This window comes from Stylophora pistillata, chromosome 7 (assembly GCF_964205215.1).
Source record: "Stylophora pistillata chromosome 7, jaStyPist1.2, whole genome shotgun sequence".
In the NCBI taxonomy this organism is placed as follows: Eukaryota; Metazoa; Cnidaria; class Anthozoa; order Scleractinia; family Pocilloporidae; genus Stylophora; species Stylophora pistillata.
Window position 1 is genome coordinate 9,584,947 of NC_142525.1, and position 22,326 is coordinate 9,607,272.

At 41.0% G+C, this 22,326-nt stretch overlaps 1 protein-coding gene across 2 annotated transcripts in view; it reads left to right on the top strand.

Moving 5' to 3' along the window:
* Nucleotides 1-22,057, top strand: part of LOC111325497 (mediator of RNA polymerase II transcription subunit 12-like protein) — a 38,773-nt gene extending 16,716 nt beyond the window's left edge. For both annotated transcript variants that reach the window (XM_088726883.1, XM_088726884.1), the window contains exons 16-40: nt 27-207; nt 610-991; nt 1,642-2,004; nt 2,923-3,031; nt 3,587-3,717; nt 4,390-4,506; nt 5,197-5,338; nt 5,891-6,020; nt 6,227-6,451; nt 6,696-6,848; nt 7,782-7,930; nt 8,106-8,225; nt 8,369-8,440; nt 8,523-8,770; nt 9,351-9,483; nt 11,302-11,370; nt 11,630-11,748; nt 13,194-13,323; nt 13,840-14,010; nt 14,544-14,856; nt 15,511-15,898; nt 17,047-17,401; nt 17,901-18,111; nt 19,768-20,229; nt 20,932-22,057. In XM_088726883.1, coding sequence (XP_088583009.1) covers nt 27-207; nt 610-991; nt 1,642-2,004; nt 2,923-3,031; nt 3,587-3,717; nt 4,390-4,506; nt 5,197-5,338; nt 5,891-6,020; nt 6,227-6,451; nt 6,696-6,848; nt 7,782-7,930; nt 8,106-8,225; nt 8,369-8,440; nt 8,523-8,770; nt 9,351-9,483; nt 11,302-11,370; nt 11,630-11,748; nt 13,194-13,323; nt 13,840-14,010; nt 14,544-14,856; nt 15,511-15,898; nt 17,047-17,401; nt 17,901-18,111; nt 19,768-20,229; nt 20,932-21,149 — 5,091 coding nt within the window. In that variant the 3' untranslated portion in view covers nt 21,150-22,057. The remainder of the gene's footprint in view (nt 1-26; nt 208-609; nt 992-1,641; nt 2,005-2,922; nt 3,032-3,586; nt 3,718-4,389; nt 4,507-5,196; nt 5,339-5,890; nt 6,021-6,226; nt 6,452-6,695; nt 6,849-7,781; nt 7,931-8,105; nt 8,226-8,368; nt 8,441-8,522; nt 8,771-9,350; nt 9,484-11,301; nt 11,371-11,629; nt 11,749-13,193; nt 13,324-13,839; nt 14,011-14,543; nt 14,857-15,510; nt 15,899-17,046; nt 17,402-17,900; nt 18,112-19,767; nt 20,230-20,931) is intronic.
* The last annotated feature ends 269 nt before the right edge of the window (nt 22,058-22,326 follow it).

Genomic DNA, 22,326 nt, shown 5'->3' on the forward strand with positions numbered 1-22,326 from the left:
ATTTAGTTTTTCACTCTTCTCCACAGACATGCCAAGAAGATCTTGGCGGTAAGGACAGCAGCAGTGACAGTGAGTTGAAAATGTCTCAGCAACTTTTAGATCAGGAGCTGCTAGTACATCAAAACAGACTCATACAACTTCTTGACCAGGGTGACAATGAAATATTTGCCGATCAGGAAGCCCCAATATTAACCGCTGACCTTTCAGGTAAGATTTTATCAACAACTCTTGTAATGAAATTTATCAAAAATCTGAAGTGGTTCTTACTCCTCCAGCAAACTCTGTAGATACGTGATTATTGAAAAGTTTGTTGTGATTCAAAATGGGGGCCACCGAAATCGGCTTTAAGTTACGCCTGAACACGAAGTTTAATTAAGGTTTTTAAATGGAAGTCTTTTGCTGCTGTGGTAACCCTGGATGCCAAGAAACTACCTCAACTTGTAAACAAAAATTGGGTATTAAGGCGCGTTGTATCTTCATTATTATACAATTTTATTTTGTACTTTAGCAACGACAAACATTTGCATTTAATTTTTTTTTTGATAAGTAGTTAATTTTAATGATAAATGGGTGATTCCCTTTTTTTGTCCTTGTAATTATTTTATCCAGCTGTCGCAAGTAATACAAAACTTGAGCCAAGCCTGGCAAATCCATCTTCATTGACCGCTGATCAAAGAGACAATTCACTCATGGATTCAACCTGCACTCTTCCCAAAAAGTCGCAGCATGCACAGTACGCCCAGCATTTTCCCATTCCTGCTGAGAATGTCACAGCGCACGAGAGTAACCAGCGGCTTATCTTACTGTATGGAGTGGGTAAAGCGAGAAGCCAAGCAATAGCTACAACCAAAGAGGTGATGAAGGCTCTCTGTAACATGCTGAATGATCTGGGGAAGGTTGACGATGCTGGGCTCTGTACTGATCAAGGACAAAACAGTGAATATTTGGTCTTGAAGCGAGAAAGGGACGAAAAAAGAGCCGTGCTCTATAGGTTAGTTTTATAGCGATACCTGTGTTTTATTGCTTGTAGTTCATGTAATAAGCTAAGTTATACACGAGTGTTTATTAGTCATTTACATATGATCCAATGGGGAGCAAACGCATAGAAGACATCACCATGAAAAAATTTTTCTTTCTTAGCATAAAACACACAAATAGACTCCATGTTACTGTGCGTCTTTTCTGTGAGAGATCTCAGATGACCTCACGAGACACTTATTTTGTTCTTCTTTGATTGCTGAACAGAGACACGGCAAGATGGAATCTATTTTATGTTTAAATTACAATACTTGCAAACAACTGTTCTGTAAGAAGCGCTCTATAGGCCAATGTCAGATCTAGACATGTGTTTACTTTATATCACGTTGCCTGGACTGAATTACGAAGAAGGATCGACTCAAGAAAGAAAGAAAGAAACTCTTAACCGAATAGATAATGCATTCATCCGACTAACCGTTTGGAACCTAAAATAGCAACACGACATTATACGGAAGTGTAATGTCGTGTGATAACGGTGTATCATTTCCTTATAACATTATAAGGACATGATACACCCAGTTTGACCACCTCAGCTATTTTGTCTCACACTTCTCTTCTTCGCCACTAACCACATGGCTTTTTTGACGTTTGCTTTTCCTGTAGCAAATTTTCGAACCTTACATGTTTCGACCAGTACTTAGCCGTCGCGAAGTGCAACAATATTCTTCGCGACCAGAAAACCAAACAACCCAAGATGTTTGGTTTAGTAATGCCCACACCGACACTGAGTCAACTTGAATTCCTGTACGACCTGTTCGAACTTTCTGGTGATGTTCATGGACTTCTAGACTTTGTGGCTTACCTACTTATGCCAAGTGAAGAGGATATTTCAACCGCACAATTACCGCAAGTTAAAACAGTCGTAGGGACTTTACCAACTAAGTCAGTTGTTGTGGTTGCGATGCTTCGCAAATATCACGCCTGTCTGATGTTGCTCCCTGAGCACACTACAAGGATTTTTAGAGGGTGAGACTCCGTGTTTTTTCTTATTTTCACTCTGACAGGTTTCAGTTTTTTTTTTACTTTCACTCTGACAGGTATCAGTTAAAGGTGATGATAAAATAGTCTGCTATCTCTCAAAGTTATCCGAGTATTTATATCGTAGGAGTAATACCACAACATCCAAATGGGATACTGCAAAATACACTCCATCGCTTGCTAAATGATGGAAACCTATTTACCTTCGGATTTTTTTAGATAACCAGAGGTTCTTTTCTCGCTAAAGTCAATGGGGTAGTGGGCGCGACACAGTGGTGAGAGCCCTTGCCTCCCACTATTGTGGTCCAAGTTTAATTCCCGGACCTGGCGTCATATGTGGGTTGAGTTTGTTGCTAGCTTTCTTACTTAATCCATGGATTTTTCTCCATGTCCTCCGGTTACAAAATATCGTATTGCTGCGCTTTTCTTGTGCATAAACCACAAGACTTTGGTTCAAGGGCGTCTGGCTCTTCAATGGTAAAATGGATCACGAACTATGGTCGAGCCGTTAAAAAGTTACGAGATAAACCAACGGCCTGTTTTGAAATGACGGGAATAACATTGACTTTTGAGGAAACGACCTGCTAATATGAAATTATGTATGTATGTATGTAGGTATGTATGTATGTATGTAGGTATGTATGTATGTACGTACGTACGTAGGTAAGAGTGTAGGAATATTTATACAGGGTAGCCCAGTTTAGCAGATAGCTAGTTTAAATGGGGCCCTGTGAACACCCACCCATCCCACCCCAGGGGAGAACATCCACCACAAAGTAATCTCGTGCGTGGGAAATCAACCTCTCCTACCCCTAACCCTGCAGGAGACGGGGCCTACGTTTTCAAACAAATTTAACTATTTAAACTTGTTTGGTTAACGTATTCAAACTGGAATTTTCATTTTAGGCTCCTTGCCGCCGTGGAGAATATTGCCTACCCAGGTATATGCTCGTCACCTGAAAGATGTATTCTGGCACTGTTGTTCGACCTTTACTCATCTTGTGCCCATCTCAGGGTAAGTTGGTGGTAAAAAGAAGTGCCAAGTTCTATCGCAGAAAAGTCCATGTGCAGTTTTTAGCGTAGTTGACAAGAACAAACAATCAAATTGATGTACGTCTCACTCTCGGAGCCTCTTCAGTCCTTTAGAAATGTTGAAACGAAATGTTGGTCATGTAAGTTGCACTGATCTGTTAACTTGTTCATTAAAACAGCCAAAGTGTTGTGTTACTTCGTGTAGATTGCCAGGTATTCCATATTTCTTCAGCTATGCATGAGTACCGCAGGTGAAAAGTAGAAGCAATTCTATATCTTCTGAGATTTCTTGAGTGAGTCTTCTGCTTTTTCGTTTCAGATTCTAACAGAAACTGTCAGTTTGACTGTGAATACGTAAAAATCATTGATGTGAACTGCGGATCAATAAATGAATTTGAGAGTGATCTTAGCAGTAATGAACTCTACGTAAGCAGAAGTGGAAACAAAGCCTGAAATGAATTCAGACCTTTGCGGGAGTTGATGATCATTCTTATATTCATCAATTTGGCATCTAACTTTTATCTCACACTTTTTGCAGTCAAAGTACGCGGATATTTTCAGTACGGCTTTCACTAAGATCAAGCAAGCAGTCTGTTCTAGCACTACTCCATCAGCTTGCACTGAGCCTTACGAACCAAAGTTCATGGCGGAATACTTCCAGAACCCAAGGTAACCTAGGGTGTGGCAAGGAGGTGTATATCACTCCTTTGTCAAGGAAATAATCGATTACGTAATGAAAAAGGAACTTGGCATGCCTTGAAATATCGGCAAGGCGCTACCTTTGAACCACCCCCCCTCGCTCCCTGCAAGTAGAAAATCATTCCTCCCTCCTTCGTAATATAAGGGACCAGTCATTTTCTTTCGATTAAGGGAGGGGGTAGGATTATTTTGATGGGGGATCACGTTGCTCTTCATATTGATTGAATGACTGCCAATTAGGGGAGGGGGGTATCGAAAGAATATTGCAGAGCTTTATGGGGGATCAGGTAAATTTTATCATTACACAACAAAAATCAGCCAATTCCCCAGGACAAAAATGATGGCCGGTTCCTTAACACAAATAATGTAAGTATAACTTAAATTGAAACCATAAACTTCAAAAATGCTTGGGGAATATAAGTAAGCTTTGCCTCTGACTGGTGATATGTTTTCTCATCGTACCTGCCCATACCCCCCTGCAAACAATTATTCACAACCACTAATTATTTCAAACCTTTGTGAACTCAATCTCCCCCGTCCCCCAACTTGGGAGGGTTCCCTCCCTCCCTCCCCCCCCTTAAACCTGTGCAGCTCACGTTATTGATAGTCATTCATAAATGAAGTTCAATTTTAACTTCCAAGGACCAAGAGGCTTGATGGCATCTGGGAATATCTTCTGAATCATGAGAAACCATGTGATGTTTACAGCTTTGTGTGCAATGCCATGATGAATGTGTGCAACTGTCAGAATAGCGAAAGGTAGTTATTTAACGAATTTGGCCAGTAACAGCTAGGCACTGAAAATCATTTGAAAAGAATGACATTTTGTGCCCTTACGTTAAATCATCAACACCATACAAAATAGGCGCAGCTTAACTTTGGTTCTTTGAATAATAGGGAAAACGGCTTGTTGTTTCACAGCAAGTCTAAACCGTTAGGCGAAGGAGAAAACGGCTCCTCTGCATCCTGCTCAACCGTTTCTGAGCTAATTTGGTTTTATCAACTGAGTTCATAAAAGAAATTGGCCACCGTAGAAATTGCCCACCGTAGAAATTGGCCACCGTTCAAAAGCTGATCTTTCGAGCGTTAGGCCCTCGTACTTTTTCAACTCGGTTGATTGAACAAATTATTTTCTTTCCTACTTAGCGACGCAGCACCACAGTTTCTTTAGAAGCTCACCCGCTTTATTTATTCGTTTCTTTAGCTAGCCTGTAGATTAGACTGTGTGAACCTTAAAAAACGCTTTGGCTATGCGTTTTTGTTCAGCGAAAAAGCGTTAAAATACGCGGTCATATTTAGTTTTCTAACTGAATATGAGCAGCTCTTTCGTAATGTATTTTCCCTCTCTCTTTTCATTGCTTCAATAAGCATAGCTACGTCATTAATATACGGTCTCAGTCCAGAATATTAGCTCCATTATAACACTTTTACTGAACCGTATGTCCACAGATTGTACGACATCGGTGTTCTGTGTGCAGAGGTTACTGCCCATCATGGCAGGCTTAGTTCCGAGTGGCTTGGTGTCCTCAGAGCGTTGTGTTGCTCTTCAAACAGCTCGTCAGGGTTTGTGGACTTGCTTTTGGAAGTCGATGTAAGTATAATGACAAGCTCGGAATGGCTCTAGGCTAACGCTAAGGATTACTTGCTGCCTTGATTTCTTGGGGGAAACCTGCGAGACTAGAATCTGCATTTTTTTCTGGGTGAAACGCAGAAGGTTTTTACATAATAGTCTAGTTTACAGCGGTGTGCGTAGTTTTTAGCCATTTGATTTAGAATGAACCTAAAGATGATCTTGCTATGAGACGAAAATTTAATTAACTTGATGACGTAATAGTGAGTATAAAGCCAAAGCCACAGTATTCATAATGGCCAATCAGAATGGAGGAAGATATCCTAAAGAGCCAATGGAAACTCGGATTAAAACATGCAAACTGTCTCAATTACAGGAAAACGCGGTTGAATAAATTTATATTGGTTATAGTTTAGCATCTGATTGGTTGAGGGGGTGACTTCAATTTTCTGGACCAATCACAGAGCGAAGTAAGGTAAAACCAAAACAATCGCAAGCAAAGTCAGTTTACCGTGTTCACCTTCTTCAAGCAACTTCAGCAGCTGAAGACTTCTTATACCATCTTGCTTACAGGTTGGAGATTTATCAATTCACGAGTCCGTCGCCACATTTACAGCTTTGCTAATAGCCAGAAGTTGCTTTTCACTGGAAGATGTCATCTATCACGTAGCGTTACCCTCACTTCTGGCCGCCCTTCCATCAGGTGAGAAATCTAGCACACTCCATTCACTTTTCAGTTCTTTCATACTTTGAAAGACTTGACCGTGGGAAACGCAAAAGTAGTGTATTTCAAGCTAAATCCACCTATCGATCACAAGGTCACTTGACGATCTTGCTGATTTTATCATCAGTTCATGCGATTTCGTCTCCTGTTTCTCAATGACTGTTCTTACTCTGTTGTATTTTTAGGAGTAGAGAACCAGGAAGCGGAGCCTGGTGCGAGGCTGACATGTCACCTGTTACTGAGGCTTCTTGACGAGTCCACTGATGTCATGTCACATGACCACTCGTCGGCATTAAAGTTTCCCTTTAAGTCATCTCACGACCATCACTTATTGTCTGCTGCGCATGACAGTATTCGTATAGGCCCTGTACTAGCAGTGTTGAAGGCCATGCTCAAGCTGTCGGAAGCCGGTATGTTAGTCTGTTTCAGGTTCTCGGTTATTGTAAACGAGCGAAATAGCGAGCGCGCAATGAGGTGTTTCCATGACAGCCGCCGTTTTTCGCCTTCACGTTCTTTCCTTCGTCTCCACTCTTCTACCGCAGACTTTCAATTCTGATCGAGTTCTTGAACTCAGAGCTTGGCCATGTCGATAGTCAACGAACAAGAAACACCACATTTCATTTAAACTTCCTTTTTTTTTTTTCGTCAACTCAGGCAAAGCAGGAGACAGTGGTACTACCAGCACTAGTGATACCACTCGAGATGACTCCTTCCGAAGTTTGTTCTCCAATAGACTGGATGACTTCATGGACAGCACGTCTAGCACTGGGGACATTTTTCCTCCTCCTTTAGCCTCGAGCAGATCAGGTGGGCTGAAAAATGCTAATTAGGTAGCTTAATTCCGGATTAAATTTCTACACCTTGTAATTTGGAAGACGCAATGGCCCATTGATGAGTGTACCGGACTCTGGGTCCAGGCTCCAGTTGTTCAAAGGGTGGATAACGCTATCCAACGGATAAATCGCTATTCAGCGGATAAGTGTTACCAAAACGTACTGCGCTATCCACCGGATAGAGATTTATCCAGTGTACAGCGTTATCCATCCTTCGAACAACCGGAGCCAGAAAGATAGGATAGGATAGGATAGGATAACTTTATTTATACACGGTTTTTCCTCCATCAGTTGATTTAGTTAATTCTATACTAGAAACCTATCTATCTAACTACAATAATAATATGATAACAACAATTCAAATAAAGAAATAAATAAAAAATTCTGCTTTTCATGGAGGCCGTCTAACATTTACTTAGAATTAAGACTGTGTTCATGCCTTTGCCTGGTCGGCACAGTTTACTTTCCTTCTTGTCAACACACACCTCCCCCCCCTCCCTGACCCACTCAATTTTTGATTTGTTGTTGGTCAAGACACTTTGCTTCCACAGTGCTTCTCTCAACCCTGGGGTATAATCTGTCAGAGAAAATTGACGTAATGCTAGATGGTTACCTACGATGGATTGACATGCCATTCATGAGGCGTGAAAATACATCAAGTCGCATGAAACTGCGGAAACTTTAACCGTGATGAGCTCCAGAATTTTTGTGTCTCTGGAATTGAAGACGTAACTTTTAAAACTCCCTCCTTCCCCTCCCCTCCCCCCATCTTCTCCGCTCTTTCTTTCTCTCCAACTTATTCCCCTTGAATCCTGAATCCCTATAAATTAATGCCGCGGATTGGGGGGGGGGGGGCAAACTTATCAGACCGTTTGCTGTAAATCCTATTTTGATTCGATTCTTGTAGCGATGGAGACTTCGAACATCAGTGTGTTCGCTGGTTTTGCATTGCAAGTGATTTGTCGTCAGGAATGGGTGAGAGAGAGATGTCTTCAAGATCCACAAATACTCTGCTCACCCGAGCATTTACTTGATCCAGCAATATCTCCCAACCAGGTATTAACAGCGGATATTGTTAATAACTTTTTTGTGAGTGTTTCTCGTTGGTTCTCCATTCTACCTGAATAAAAAAATTGCACGGACCGCCCTACTGATACAAAATACTTAGAAACGCAACAGGCCTTTGATGTAGGTTTTATCGTTGTTCATGTCGTTGATTACCTTCTCGCAGGCGAGGAAATTGCTGCATCTGATATGTTATCCAGCTGGTGTCCCATCATCCATTGGTGGCCTTATTGCTAATAGTAATGATATGGAGACGATACACGAGGCGGCGAGCAGGATACTACAGGTCAGTGGTTTCTTGTTTCTTGAATGATGTCGTCAAGTGTTCTACGATTACAGAAGCCACCTCGGCTAGTATTTTTTTACGGAAGCTCTTAGCTTATTGAGCCGTTTGCTTCTGTTTTTATTTTTTCTTCTACTTATTTGCAGAACTTGGATCAGTGGTCTTTAAGGAAGTCTTGGTTAGAGTTACAGCTTATGATCAAACAGGTTTCTAAAGAGGTATCCCACAATTCGCCTGTTCTTTCACGCAGTGTTTGGTCGGGGAAAAGTTATTCAATTGACTTAATTTTTTTTTTTATAGGAAACCGGACCTCTACTAGATGCAGTCGCCACTAGCGCCATGAGTGTCTTTGTCCAGCGGCACGACACCACTCCCCTAGCAACAGCCCATAGCAACCAAAAATCCGTGGTAGTGAAAGGTCCTGAATGGTTGGTCGCCCCTTTGATCTCTAAATTGTCCAACTCAGTACAAGGTCGACTCCTGAAGGCTGCTGGTGAGGTACTGGACACCAAACAATGGTGGAAAGAACATTCGGCAAAGTCATCTGTGTAAGAAAAATTAGCAATCTGTAATATGCTGGTATTTACGTTAGATATCTCTCGCTTTCCTTGAATGGGTTGATGTCTTCAGTTTGTGATTTCAACGGCAAATAGGTGGTGAAAGTATCAGTGCAATCGATAGCAGAAAAATACTTTCAAACCAAAATTTGAAGCAATCGTTCTTTTCGAATCTGCCAAGACGCATCTGTAAAATATTTTCCCGACACTACTCGTTTGATCTTGTCTGTGGCTCTTGACAACAAAGAATAAAGGGGTGAGTTTCTAAAGTGATTATGGTGGTGCGTCGATGGGGTTATACCGGGATGATTCCGTTTTATCAAGTGAGTTAATAATGTAAATCAGCCATTGTAAAGAGTTTTTCAACCCGATGTTTCGAGTATTAGCCCTTCGTCAGGGCGAGGGCTAACGCTCCAAACGTCAGCTTTACAAGCTCTTGGGAGCAATGTTTAAAAACTCTCAGCACCCTCCTCGAATGCGACGTCCATTATTTAGCGCAGTGTCACTGCTAGTAGAAATCTTGTTGCAATTACTGCATACTTTTCCTTCACTTTCTTTTTTGCCCTACCAGGCCAACTTTAGTTCACACACAGCCTTTCCTATCGCTAGTACTCGCATGCCTCAAGGGGCAAGAGGACCAGCGGGACGGACTTCTGGCTTCCATACAGCGGCAGTTGACTCACTTACTGGTATCCTCAGTTGAGGTTTGTATTCTTTTACCTATGTTAGTGATGATTTGTGAGCCTCCAGTACAAATTTAAAGAATTTTCGTAGAGTCACGCGTGGGACGAAGAAAAAAACTGGAATTCCCGTGAGGAATCAAGCCTACGATCCAGACCCAGACCTTATCGAATCCGGGAATCCAAGATTCGATTCTCAATGGGGACAATTTTTCTGGCATGTACTAAAATCAGGAACACCAGAACACCGGAACATCGGAACACCGGAACACCCTGGAACATCACGGAACACCGGAACAGCCGAAACACTCCAGAACACCAAATTTGACGGTGTTGTTTTGTTTTCCCATTACAGATCATGTAAAAAATCAAATGTAAATGTAATTTGTTTACCCACGTATAACGAAAGAGCTTAGAGCTCGTTATAAAGTGTACGTGTATGGCATCGAATTTAAATTTAGAAGTGTTGGTTTTTGTGGAGGGAGGAAAACCGGAGAACCTAGAGAAAAACAAAGAAACAAACTCCACCTTCAAATGACGGTGGGTTCGGGAAGCGAACCCGGTTCACATCGGTGGGAGACGAGTACCATTTCACCACTGCAACTCCCCCCCTATGTGATCATAGTCTTGAGAAATTTTCAGATAGTCGCGTGAATACGAATGGGTTTTTTTTTTCTCCAGAGAATATCACGCGGTCTGTAATGGCTAAACAAAGACCAAACGAAAGAATTCTTACGAAGTTTGACATTGAATTTCTCGAGAATGCGTGGGGATTTCATCGCGGGGTAACCTCGAGAAACGAATTACAGTGAGATGTTTTAAATAGTATTTAAAAAGTTACTGTGCTGTGAGTAGATTTTTAGTAAATAATTTTTGCATTTATTATTGCTCGAACTTTGAGCGGAATCTTTCTTAAGTTGTTCAACGTCCCCTTTGGCTTCTTAAAACAGTAAAAACGCCTATAATAGGGGCTTGTAATCGGAAAAAGTTAATTATCTCTTTAAAAGCTAGAACGTCAACAACAACAACATTTATTTATACCACAAAGAAATAAGAGAAGAAACATTGAGAAACTATATATTTAGCGCCTGCTTCTAAGCTCTTTCGTGTTACATGGTTAAACAAATTACATGTACATTGTATTTTTTTACACCGTCAAATTCGGTGTTCCGTGATGCTCCGTGGTGTTCCGGTGTTCCGGTGTTCCTGGTTTTAGTACATGCCAATTTTTCTCTTGTATCACGCTCTCGACCAGACGAAAAAGTCATCCTTTTCCAATTACGCCTAATTTGCCTGTGGAGTTTTAAAAAAAAGTTCTTTCAAGATTTAAATATCTCTCACATTCGTTTCACCTTTTGAGAAATTTTATTCACCCAACAGCCAGATTTTTGAGAAAAGCCGTATGTCAAGTAGATCTTGATATGGAAACAACATTCTGTATTAACTTTATTGTCTGAACTTTGAGATACAATGCAATATATGAAGTTCATATATTTTGTACTGCGGTATTAGATACATATGATGCACGATACATATGATGTATCTCATTTATCATTTTCACGGGTTTATTACGAATCAACTTGACGGCCTGCTCCCAGTTGGCTTGTTAGCTCAATTGGTAGAGCGCTGCACTAGTATCCCAGAGGTCAGTGGTTCGAATCCCGTACAGGCCTGATTGTTTTCAGGTCTGATTTTCGCTATTGCTTAAATAGCGCTATCTACTGCGAGGATCGTGCATCATATGTGTCTGAGCTTTGTTTGACACTTCCGTGCATGGGCGCGAATGAGTTCACATTTCACCTTGATCAAAGAAACACATTCAATGCTTTTTTCCCATTATAGGAGAGATGCCCTACCGATTTAAAGAGCAAAGAAGTCCTCCAAGAGGCCTTGCACCTGAGAATAAGTCTGGTTCGTCTTTTGCTTGCCCTGCTTTTGTCATTTTTGAATTATTTGCGCATGCGCATCTTTAATAAAGAATCCACCCACCGTTTCTATTCGATTAACAATATATATGCTTGGTGTATTTACAACCAGTGGATTCGCGCTCACTCTTCAAAGGTCTTTGCTAGTCAGGAACGAGACATGTTTTTGGGTTGGCAATAAGACTGCTTATCTACTGTATGAGGATATCTAACTTGTCCTCTTTTTCTTGGGTCTTCTTGAACAGCTTGGTGCCATGTTTGACACAATTCAACGCAGCAGTCAACTGTCCAGTGATTGGGCCACACTTCTGTTCCAACTCGTCAGCTCTGGGACAATCACTGCTGACTCTCTACCTTCGAAGAAGTACCTTATTTACTTATTTTTTTTGTTTCTTTTTGTGTGTTTGTTGTTGTGGTCGCTGTTATTGTTTTTTTTTTTTTTTTCTGAGTAAAAATACCGCTAGGCACTCTTTCAGTGCAAGGAATAATCGATTTTACCTCAATTGATTAATTCGCAGGTAAACTGCATTCCCCAATTCTCAATAGTAAAACAGTAGGCGGGCTCAAACCTGCGTCATTTCTTTAAAGAATTGTGACAGTCGTCCGTACTATGGAACGAGGATTTGTGAAATGTCGAAGTTGCGAAAACATAACACAGATATTTTAGAAAATTGGAAGTTTTTTTTTCTGGAATGCACTCAATCGCGTCAGATAACAGAAATTATGGATATCATTGTTTTTCTTAAAAAGAGCAATTATGCTTCACCTGGAATATATCTTCGTAGCATTTTGTTTAAAACTTGAATTCAAATCCCGCACTCGTTGTGGATTTTACAAGTGTCCTAACCCTTTTCATCGTATCATCAGTCTGCAGATTGTCCATACTGTTCTCTGAGCAATTCCTAAGGTGCTTAACACGAGAATTGAGCCAATTGAGCTAACCGCCCCCGTTAGCTCAATTGGTTAGAGCGCCGGATTGTGTTGTGCGGGAGGTCGATGGTTCGAGCCCAGGCCTGACCAATACTCATGGTCTTAAAATAACTGAGGAGAATTTGGCTATCTTTCTATAATATCAAGAAATGGATATATATTCTAGTCTTCTCGGATAAGGACGAATAAACCGTAGGCCCAGTCTCCTGCAGGGGTAGGGGTAGGAGACGTTAATTTCCCACGTGTGTGATGGATGTCCTCCCCAAGGATGGGATGGGTGGGTGTTCAGAGGGCCCCGTTTAAACTAGCCATCTGCTAAACTGGGCTACCCTGTATGAATATTCGTAAATTCGTAAATTTGGTCAATAATCGAGAGTTTGTTTGGTTGGTGATCATTTCCTTTATACTCATGACCTTTATGTTTGAGTAAGGGGTGACATCACAAGGAAGATTAGATGCCAGTCCCTCGCAGGGGTTCAAGGGTGAACTGTTTTTACAACTAACTTATCTGTCAACCGTCTCTGCCAACTTCGTTTTAGAGAGTTATTGACCAATGTACTGGATATGGTGTCAGTGCTAATCAGTGTTGTGTCCAACTTCGTTTTAGAGAGTTATTGACCAATGTACTGGATATGGTGTCAGTGCTAATCAGTGTTGTGTCCAACTTCGTTTTAGAGAGTTATTGACCAATGTACTGGATATGGTGTCAGTGCTAATCAGTGTTGTGTCCAACTTCGTTTTAGAGAGTTATTGACCAATGTACTGGATATGGTGTCAGTGCTAATCAGTGTTGTGTCCAATTTCGTTTTAGAGAGTTATTGACCAATGTACTGGATATGGTGTCAGTGCTAATCAGTGTTGTGTCCAACTTCGTTTTAGAGAGTTATTGACCAATGTACTGGATATGGTGTCAGTGCTAATCAGTGTTGTGTCCAACACGGAGTCACCACACGGACAGTCTGCTGAAGAAAGCCGCAAAGCGGCTTTTACTCTCTTCAAGAAACTCAAGGTATGAATGGGTACTTCGACCAAAGCTTCGACCGTATTCACTATGATAAATGTAGCTCAGAGAAAGAGCTGAATTATTTCTCTCTGCGAAAACCTTTTCGATATACCCTACATGTCTTCGCCACACGTGCGGGAACTAATGGGCGATCAGTCGCCCAAATGCAAACCAGATTGAATTTGTATGACTGATATTTTCACAAACATTCTCCATTCCCTATGTAACAAGAAGAGAATTTTCGCTACCATTTGTTCTCGCAATGTTACCGAGTGACTTGTTTGGAAGCAGTGCAGAGTGAGCAGTTTTGCATTGTGCTGTCGCTGCGAATGTGTCCTATCCCTTCAGGATGTAACGTGCTCTGCGATGGGAAATTAGTTTGTCGCACAAATAAGGACTTTTATAGATCATTTCTTTTACATCCCGCCAAAGGAATAGTTTGCTTTTGGACGTTTTGTTTATCTGCTTTTTGTTCGTTTGTTAGAGTTAATGATTGACGTTACATTTACTGGTTATTTTCAGCGAGAACTTGCAGGGAAAAGTCCTATTGACATCATGCAGCAGTGTAAACAGCTCCTTCCCCTCCCTTCCCTCTCACACAATGTGTTCACTGTCTCGCCTGTCAAAGACACACCCGCGAATCCTGGGCAGACTGCGGAGAAAGCTCCCACAGGAGGACCAAGCACCAGCCAGGTACCTATTCGACATTTCCTTTCATTTTGAGACTGATTATTAATAGCATCTTGGGAGTTAAATCAGCGTTATGAATTATACAAGTGAAAAGGCACCATATGCACGTTGTAAACGTCGACGAGGTTGCAACTTTAATCTCTTGACTGAACTCTCTTTTGACCATTTACGTCTTGACCCAATGAAATGTAACCAAAAACTGGGCTTATGTATCCAATTGTACCTGCAAGGGGGGCTCATTTTCATTGGAAAATCCTAAAATTTATCACTTTGGAAATCCAGTCCATGCGGCTTCACAGTACATGTACATAATGTGTTGTTTTCAAGCAACAAAGAGCTTCCTAAATTTTTCCAGTCTTTAAAAAATTATCCTAAACTTTACGACCTTTTTTAGGCTCAGTTTCACAGTTGAAGTTCCTTTAAGCTGATTCCCCATCGTCTATTTTTTTTCAGTGTTACTAATTCAGTTAATTTCTGTTGTTTTTTTTTTTTTCTTTCTTTTTTTTTTTCGGTATTTGTTCTCTCACTTGCACCAGGGCCTTCAGATAACTGGCAAACAACGAATCAGTGCGTGGGAACTTATGGAGGGGTACAAAAACCCCTCGCCTCTGTCGTGGGCGTGGTTTGGTGCCGTTCGGATTGAGCGAAAACCTCTGAGGTATGAGCAAGATTTTCGAAGACTTCTGCATCACACCCATCCTAGACGACGTCCCCTGAGTTACTTCCTTAGTCCTGCTCCTGATAGGGAGGACGAGCAAGACGAAGAGGAAGATAGAACAGAGTTAGATGCGGCAGCAGGGGACAAGACAAGTCAACCCAGTACTCCACAGACTCCAGCTGACAATAAAGGTGAAAAGGGTTCAGGAAGAAAACGGTGATGTGGCCTTTTTAGACTTTTGAAAAAAGAGAGCTAAGTTTGCTTGTGAGATAGACTTTACATTTCCAGTTTTGGAGCTCCCGTTCGTGTTATTATGTTCAAAACAAGATTGCTATGAGGCAAAATGAAATGTCGCTGAGGACGTAATAGACCCATACATGTCATATTTTAGGTCTTTGAAGATTATCCATTTCTTGATCTCTAAGCAGACATCTTGGGCGGATGTTTAGCGAGCCAGACTTAAGATCGTCTTAATATCTGGGCTCGAACCTTGGTAGGAGTAGTTGTGTGGTGTTCTTAAGAGAAACACGTGACTCTGTTACGCCAGGGAACTTTCAGGGAAACTCAGTGGGTTTATTTGGTACACAACAGGGTGACATCCCGGGGGAACACTAAGTCGTTTCATTCTTTAGATAACGGGTCAAGCACTGATAGTAATGAAAGTAAGATGTAGACTTTACTCTCCAGCGGAAGAGACGTTTAGGCAATTGATGGCACGCGAAGTAGCAGCGCTTTGATATATCCCAATATTTAGCATTAGTTTCGAACTATAGGTTTTTATCCTTTCATCAACAGTCAGTGTTTAGGTAAATTTTTCACATTTGTTCTCTCTTTTCTTTATTTAGGTCAAATACCTTTGATAACTGCATCAGTAGCTCCAGGCCTGAACGTCCCTACAGCCCTCAACGTACCGCAAAGCCTCCCAGCGAACCAAATGGCTATGTCAGACGGAGGCAAAATTAGGAAGCCCTTGAAGCGAACGAAACGCGCAACGAAACCTCCTGGTCAAGGGGCCATGCAAAAGAAGTATCTGCTACAACAACAACAACAACAACAACAGCCGCAGCAACAGCAGCAACAACAACAGCAGTACTTTCAGAACCAATCGGCTGGAATGATGCTCCCCAGTCAGAACCCTCAACAGCAACAGCAGCAGCAAGCATTCTTCCAGCAGGGTCCACAGCAAAGAGGCCTCCAGGTTCAACCTGGAATGCAGCCACAGCAGCAGCAAAGGTGGGTTGGAGTCTTTTGATGGATAGTAAAAGAAACTCAGCTTTCCGCACGTTTAGAGGAATTATGTTAGCAAAACCAGCAACCCTGAAATAAATGAAAACTGATGAAAATATATAAATATGTACTACTTACCACGGTTTTCGATTCCAAAGAGTATTCTAACCGTTCAAAAATTGTCTCGAAATGTGTTTAAAGTTTGACTACGGTCAAAACGCGGTCAGGGTGCACTACTCGGACGCCCTTCAGTTAGCAGGGCTCGAGTCCATCAGGGCCCACCAGGAAAATTTAACAGAACATCTGTTTAAGTCTATTGTTAATGATCCACGTAGTAAGATTACCAGCCTCCAGCCTGCCTCCCTCAGTTTCTATTTCATATGAGCTGAGAAGGCAGAGGAGGTTTGCACGCCTCTTGTAAAGACAAATAGATTTGGAAATTCATTCATTGTCAAGAGTGCGAGGGAAGCATTTAAGTGATTTTTAAGAGTAGTCCTCTTTGTAATTTTATTATAGTAGTAGTTATAGATCATTTCTTATTTCTTACTAGTAAAGAGACGCATTTCAGTTTTTTTAACTGCAATGTTCTTAATAAATAGTCTACGGTCAGTGTCATAACTTCCGATAATTTTTGTAACGGAGAGATCGAAGTGTTAACCGTATGATTTCTGGAGAATGGTTACTACATACATACATACATACATACATACATACATACATACATACATACATACATACGTACGTACGTACGTACGTACGTACGTACGTACGTACATACATACATACATACATACATACATACTTACTTACATACTTAATTGATGCTCCCGAAGTGGGTTTTTCAGCTCAACAGAATTAAAAACTACAAGTTTAAAATTTAAGTTAATTAAGGATATAAATACAATAACATCGTAAATTACAAAAATATATCATCAACCTAACAAGACATTCGCAAAATGACGCCTTAACTTCTTGGGGCATTTTAAGGATTTAACGTTATCATTCAGAGTTCCAGAGTTTCGCTCCTCTGAAAGCAAAAGAGCGCTGCCCTGTTGACAGGCGACATAAGGCGACAAAGCTTCTTGCAAGGTTCTTCTTAAACTCGTTTCTTGTGGTTTTCAGTCATTGTTAAATGGTTTTTGATATATCTCCAGGTTGACCAATCCAAGTCCGTTAACTGATCTACGGTCTATGTTGACGTCACACCCCTCCCAGAACCCGATGCCCCATCAGGCACCGCGCCCAAATGCGTCCGTCACTCAACAGCTTCTTCAACAAATGATGAGAAAACAGCAACAAAAGCAGCAACAACAAAAGCAGCCACAACAACAACAACAACCGCAACAACAACAACAACAACAACAACAGCATGCGTTGCAATTTTTGACACAGAACTCGCTTATCAAACAGCAGCTTCAAATGGGACAAACACAGATGTCTCAGCAGCAGCAACAGCAGCAACAGCCGCTAACAAACCAGCAGTTAAGACATTTACCACCCAACAACCAGGTGAGGGACTGAAATTTTAGGTGATGTTTTGAGTTCTGTGTACTTGAAGTGGCAAAGTATAAGCCCAGTGCAGAATCAGAACCGTTTTTTTCAAATGGGCTTGGTTAACCAGTGTTGTTGAGTGCCGGACCGCCTTTCGACAGGTTGGGAGTTCAAGCCCTAGACCGAACCAAAAGGGTCTTAAAATAACTGAGGAGAATGTGCTACCTTTGCTATGACATCTACAAATGGTTAAAAATTCTAGTCTTCTTAGATAAGGACGATAAACCGTGGGCCCCGTCCGCTGTAGCTTCTCTACTCTGGGACGTTAAAGAACCCGCGCACTTCTCACGGAGAGTAGGGAATATAGCTCCTGGTGTTGTGGTTTGGCCGTGTCATTGTTTACACACCTTAAAGATCCCACTATATAGAAAGAGTTAAGGCAAGGAAGAAGACAAGGAAGACCTTGTTTATTTGTTTGTCTTGATTTTAATTTTGTTGTGGTTGTTGTTTTTCTTAGCTCCAGGCATCGCAAGCAGCCGGTCAAATCCACACGAATCAGCAATACACATTCACTCAGCCCCAGCGTCCTGCGGCTCTAGGTAGAACCCAGGTCACAACTCGACCCAATCTCGTTTCTACATCCTCGACTCCGACCACCATGGCATTGCCTTCATCTCTTGCCGGCATGGTCACGCAACAACAGCCGTTTAACTCGGCTGCATTTCAAGGTAAACTTATAGGAAAATTTTTGCAAAGTTGACTTCATGCCGCGTTCTCTTTGTTTAAACCCTGGCTAAGCGTGTCTTTGTTCGTTTAGTTGGGAATGCAAACAAAGAGGAGTCACTAACGGTGACTATTTCTTCTCTGTCCCCCCTTGCGTTAAAAACGCGTTAGAAACTCGGAACTTTACTCACACAACTAACACACAACGGCAGGTTGAAACTAAAAACATTAAAAAAGTTAAGTTTATAATTTAGACAAACAAATTGCAACCAAAAATGAATACAAACGAAGGGAAAAGAGGTTGATAACGTCTAATATCTAAACGGTTGTAATGGAGAATAACTCTTAGGATGAAGACTTCTAGAACGAGAACTGCTCCAAGCGCGACCCTGGGTAACCTCACTCAAAAAAGTGATCATGCATGCGTAAAAGAAACTGGTCTTAAATACATTATGACTGCGCAATAACGTGTAAAAGAAGGAATACGTGCAGAGGAGGTGTAATTGAAGGAGAAAAACGTCAACAAAGTTAATAAAAAGCACTAACGAGGAGGTATGGGAAAACAAAGGACGAACTAAGTGAAGACAAAATTGCACAGAAATAATTAGCAAGCACTTTAGATCTTACACCTTTTTAAATAAATAAAATAAATATACATGTATATAACGCCATCTTCCAAAAATTGTCGATGGCGCTTTACGATACAGTAGAAACTAAAATCCTAAGAATTAAATACACTATCTAATACAATAAGGTCACAAATAAAAAGTAAAAACTACGAGTAAAAACTACAAATCAAATGTACGTAAAGAAATACTTTTACGTAAAGAAATCCTTCCCCCCCCCCTTTATCTTTAACAGATTCCGTGTTGTCGTGTGTCTGTTCAGAAATAGATCACCGATGATGTCAAAATATGCTAAAAACTGATTGTGTTACTCATGTTCTTACGCATGTTGACGTTTTCTGTGATCTATTAAGTATTATAACATAACCAAAGTAAAGCGCGCGCTCTGATTGGTCAATTAAGTACTGTGCAGATCGACAGCAACATGGATTCTATTTGTCTTATTTGAAGAAACTTATGTTAATGGTAACGTCGTGTGTACGTCTGTCCTCCAGTAGATCATAAATAGAGAACCAATCAAAGTAATTTGGCTTATAATATAAAATTTATCAAATTTTAAGGCTACATCCTTGCTCTTCTTCTCCTTTTTTTGTCGTCGGTAGCATAAGGTATATGCTATGTAATTTACGTATGATGCACGATCCTCGCAGTAGAGAGCGCTATTCATGCCATAGCGAAAATCAGACCTGAAAAAAAAATCAGGCCTGTACGGGATTCGAACCACTAACCTCTGCGATACTAGTGCAGCGCTCTACCAATTGAGCTAACAAGCCAACTGGCCGCGAGCAGGCCGTTAAGTTGATTCGTAATAAACCCGTGATGATAAATCAGATACAATGTCTGATTTTCGCTATTGCATAAATAGCGTTCTCTACTGCGAGGATCGTGCATCATACGTATCTACAACCGCAAATATATGAACTTCATATATTCATTGTATCTATGTAATTTAGTACGTGATTTATTTTGTTAATTGTTTTGTTTGATTTTTAATTATAATGAGGCTGTGTCTTCATTTCTGTTGCTCTTGAAAAGGTCTTACTGTATCCCCGGCTCTCACGCGGCCAATACAACCACAGCAGCAACAGCTAGTTCAGCAACAACAACAACAACAGCAGCAACAACAAAGACAACAGCAACAGCAACAAATTCAACAACAACAGCAGGTTCAACAGCAACCGCAGTTCTCGCTGACTGGCCAGCGGGCTATTCAACCACAGCCACAGTCGCAGGCCACGATGCAGCATCAGCTGCCTGTGTCATCGGGGCACGCCCAAATGAACCCAATCTCGCAGATACAACCAACGTTCCAAAACCAGTACCAGCAGCAAAGCACTGTGAACAGACAACAGCAACAAAGGCTTTTTGCGTTTACGCAAGCTCAGCAACAGCAACAGCAACAGCAACAACAACAGCAACAGCACCAACAGCAACAACAGCACCAACAAAGTCGTGTTCCAACTGAATTAATGATGAGACTACAAAGACAGTTGTCAGGTAAGAGGTTTTTTGGCTTGGCTTGGCTCGGCCAAACCCGAAAAATCTTTTTTCAGTCCAATCGAATATTGAGAGTTCGTCAGAAACGCCGCACGGTTTGAGACAAAATAACACAAAAACAAAAAAGTTAAAAACACTCCGTATTCTGGAACACCTCTTTTTTTTTCCCAGAACCTTCCCAGCGTAAGCTTTGTTTTTATTTCTTTTGTTTTGTTTTTGTTTTGTTTTGTTTTTTTTTTTGGGCAACTGGTAGGAGCCTGTTACTCGGGCTCCTGAAAGTAGTCAGTCTTCAGTGCCCAGCTGTGCCCCTTGAATGAAAAGATTTATTTTTTTCCTGCCAGTGTCGGTTTTTAACACTGACATATAGCCTACACAAAAATGTAAGGTGACTAGATGGTAGATCCCTTTTTCATCCCTATTATCGGAGACAATTTTTTTTCGTCGTTGCTATTGGTTTTTTTCGTTTGGATGTGTGAAGGTTTTTTTTTTTTTTTTTCTTGACTTAAACGAAGGCACCAGATTTCAAACTTCATAAACTTTTCCATTACAGACTAGTTTGTTACTCGAATTAACCAACCTTTTCCACCTTGCTTCTTGAGAGTTATTTATCGTTGATTTATATCGCTGGTTGATTTATTGTTCTCTTTATTTTTTGTCTGTTGGTGGCAAGTTGCATTGAAATTGTTATATATTCCTTGCTAGCTGGCCCAGAATTGTCTATGGCGTCCGCACAATTCACGCCAACCGCTGACCTTACCCTCCAGCGGCAGCTGTCAGCGCCATCTGAAGTAGGACTTCAGAGACAAGACATTACTCAGTTTACACGTCAACTATCGACTCCAGCACCACAGGACCTTACACAGCAAGCCCAGCAACAACAGTACACAGGAAACCCTCAGTACCAGACACCCCAGTTTTAAAAGAACAATAATGAAGTTTGACCCTAAGATATAACATGAGCAAAACACAGGTCTCACCCCCCCCCCCCCACACACACCCTAGAAAAAAATCAGGGAGGAAAAGGTCCGCTGATATTATGCCGTTGTTTGATCCCCCTCCCCCTCCCCCTCCGTCTCTCCTTCTATCCCCTCCCCCTTCTTCTACCGTCTCTTTCGTTTCGAAAATATCCCCCACTTTATCCTTCTCCACCAAATCTCAAGTGCTGAAATCCATAACTCCTGATTATTGTAAATGAAAAGATGTAACCGAGATTGATATGAAATTCTTAATTGTACACCTTGCCCTGTTTTTTTTGCTTATTTTTCTGTACCGTCCAAATTTATCCTTCTCCACCAAATCTCAAGTGCTGAAATCCAGAACTCCTGATTATTGTAAATGAAAAGATGTAACCGAGATTGATATGAAATTCTTAATTGTACACCTTGCCCTGTTTTTTTTGCTTATTTTTCTGTACCGTCCAAATTTATCCTTCTCCACCAAATCTCAAGTGCTGAAATCCAGAACTTCTGATTATTGTTAATGAATAGAGGTAACCGAGATTGATATGAAATTCTTAATTGTGCACCTTGCCCTGTTTTTTTTTTTTTGCTTATTTTTCTGTGCCGTCCCAATTTATCCTTCTCCACCAAATCTCAAGTGCTGAAATCCAGAACTTCTGATTATTGTCAATGAATAGATGTAACCGAGATTGATATGAAATTCTTAATTGTACACCTTACCCTGTTTTTTTTTTTTCTTTTTTTTCTGTACCGTCCCAATTTTAACTTCTTTTCAGCTCGTGGTGTCATGTGTTGGAAAATTTTATCAGAAAATATCTTTGTATATATCAATAATGGCGAAAATAAAATAGAGAGAAATTCGTGTCAAACACGTTCACTAAATACCTGTTTTCCAGTTAATCAAGAGCCGCTGAACATAAATATCGATAATCCACCGACAATTGTAATATTTCGTAACTCATTTTATTTTTCCTAAAGGACCCTTTTGATGGACCTTTTTCAAAAATTGCATCGGATTTCTATCGCGCTTTGCTTTCTCCGACAAATCGAAAAGTTCAAAATACGCCTAGATGGCCGTTCTCCACCTATAAAGCCATGAAGAATTATGCAACATCGGTGACTTCGAACGCCACAACGC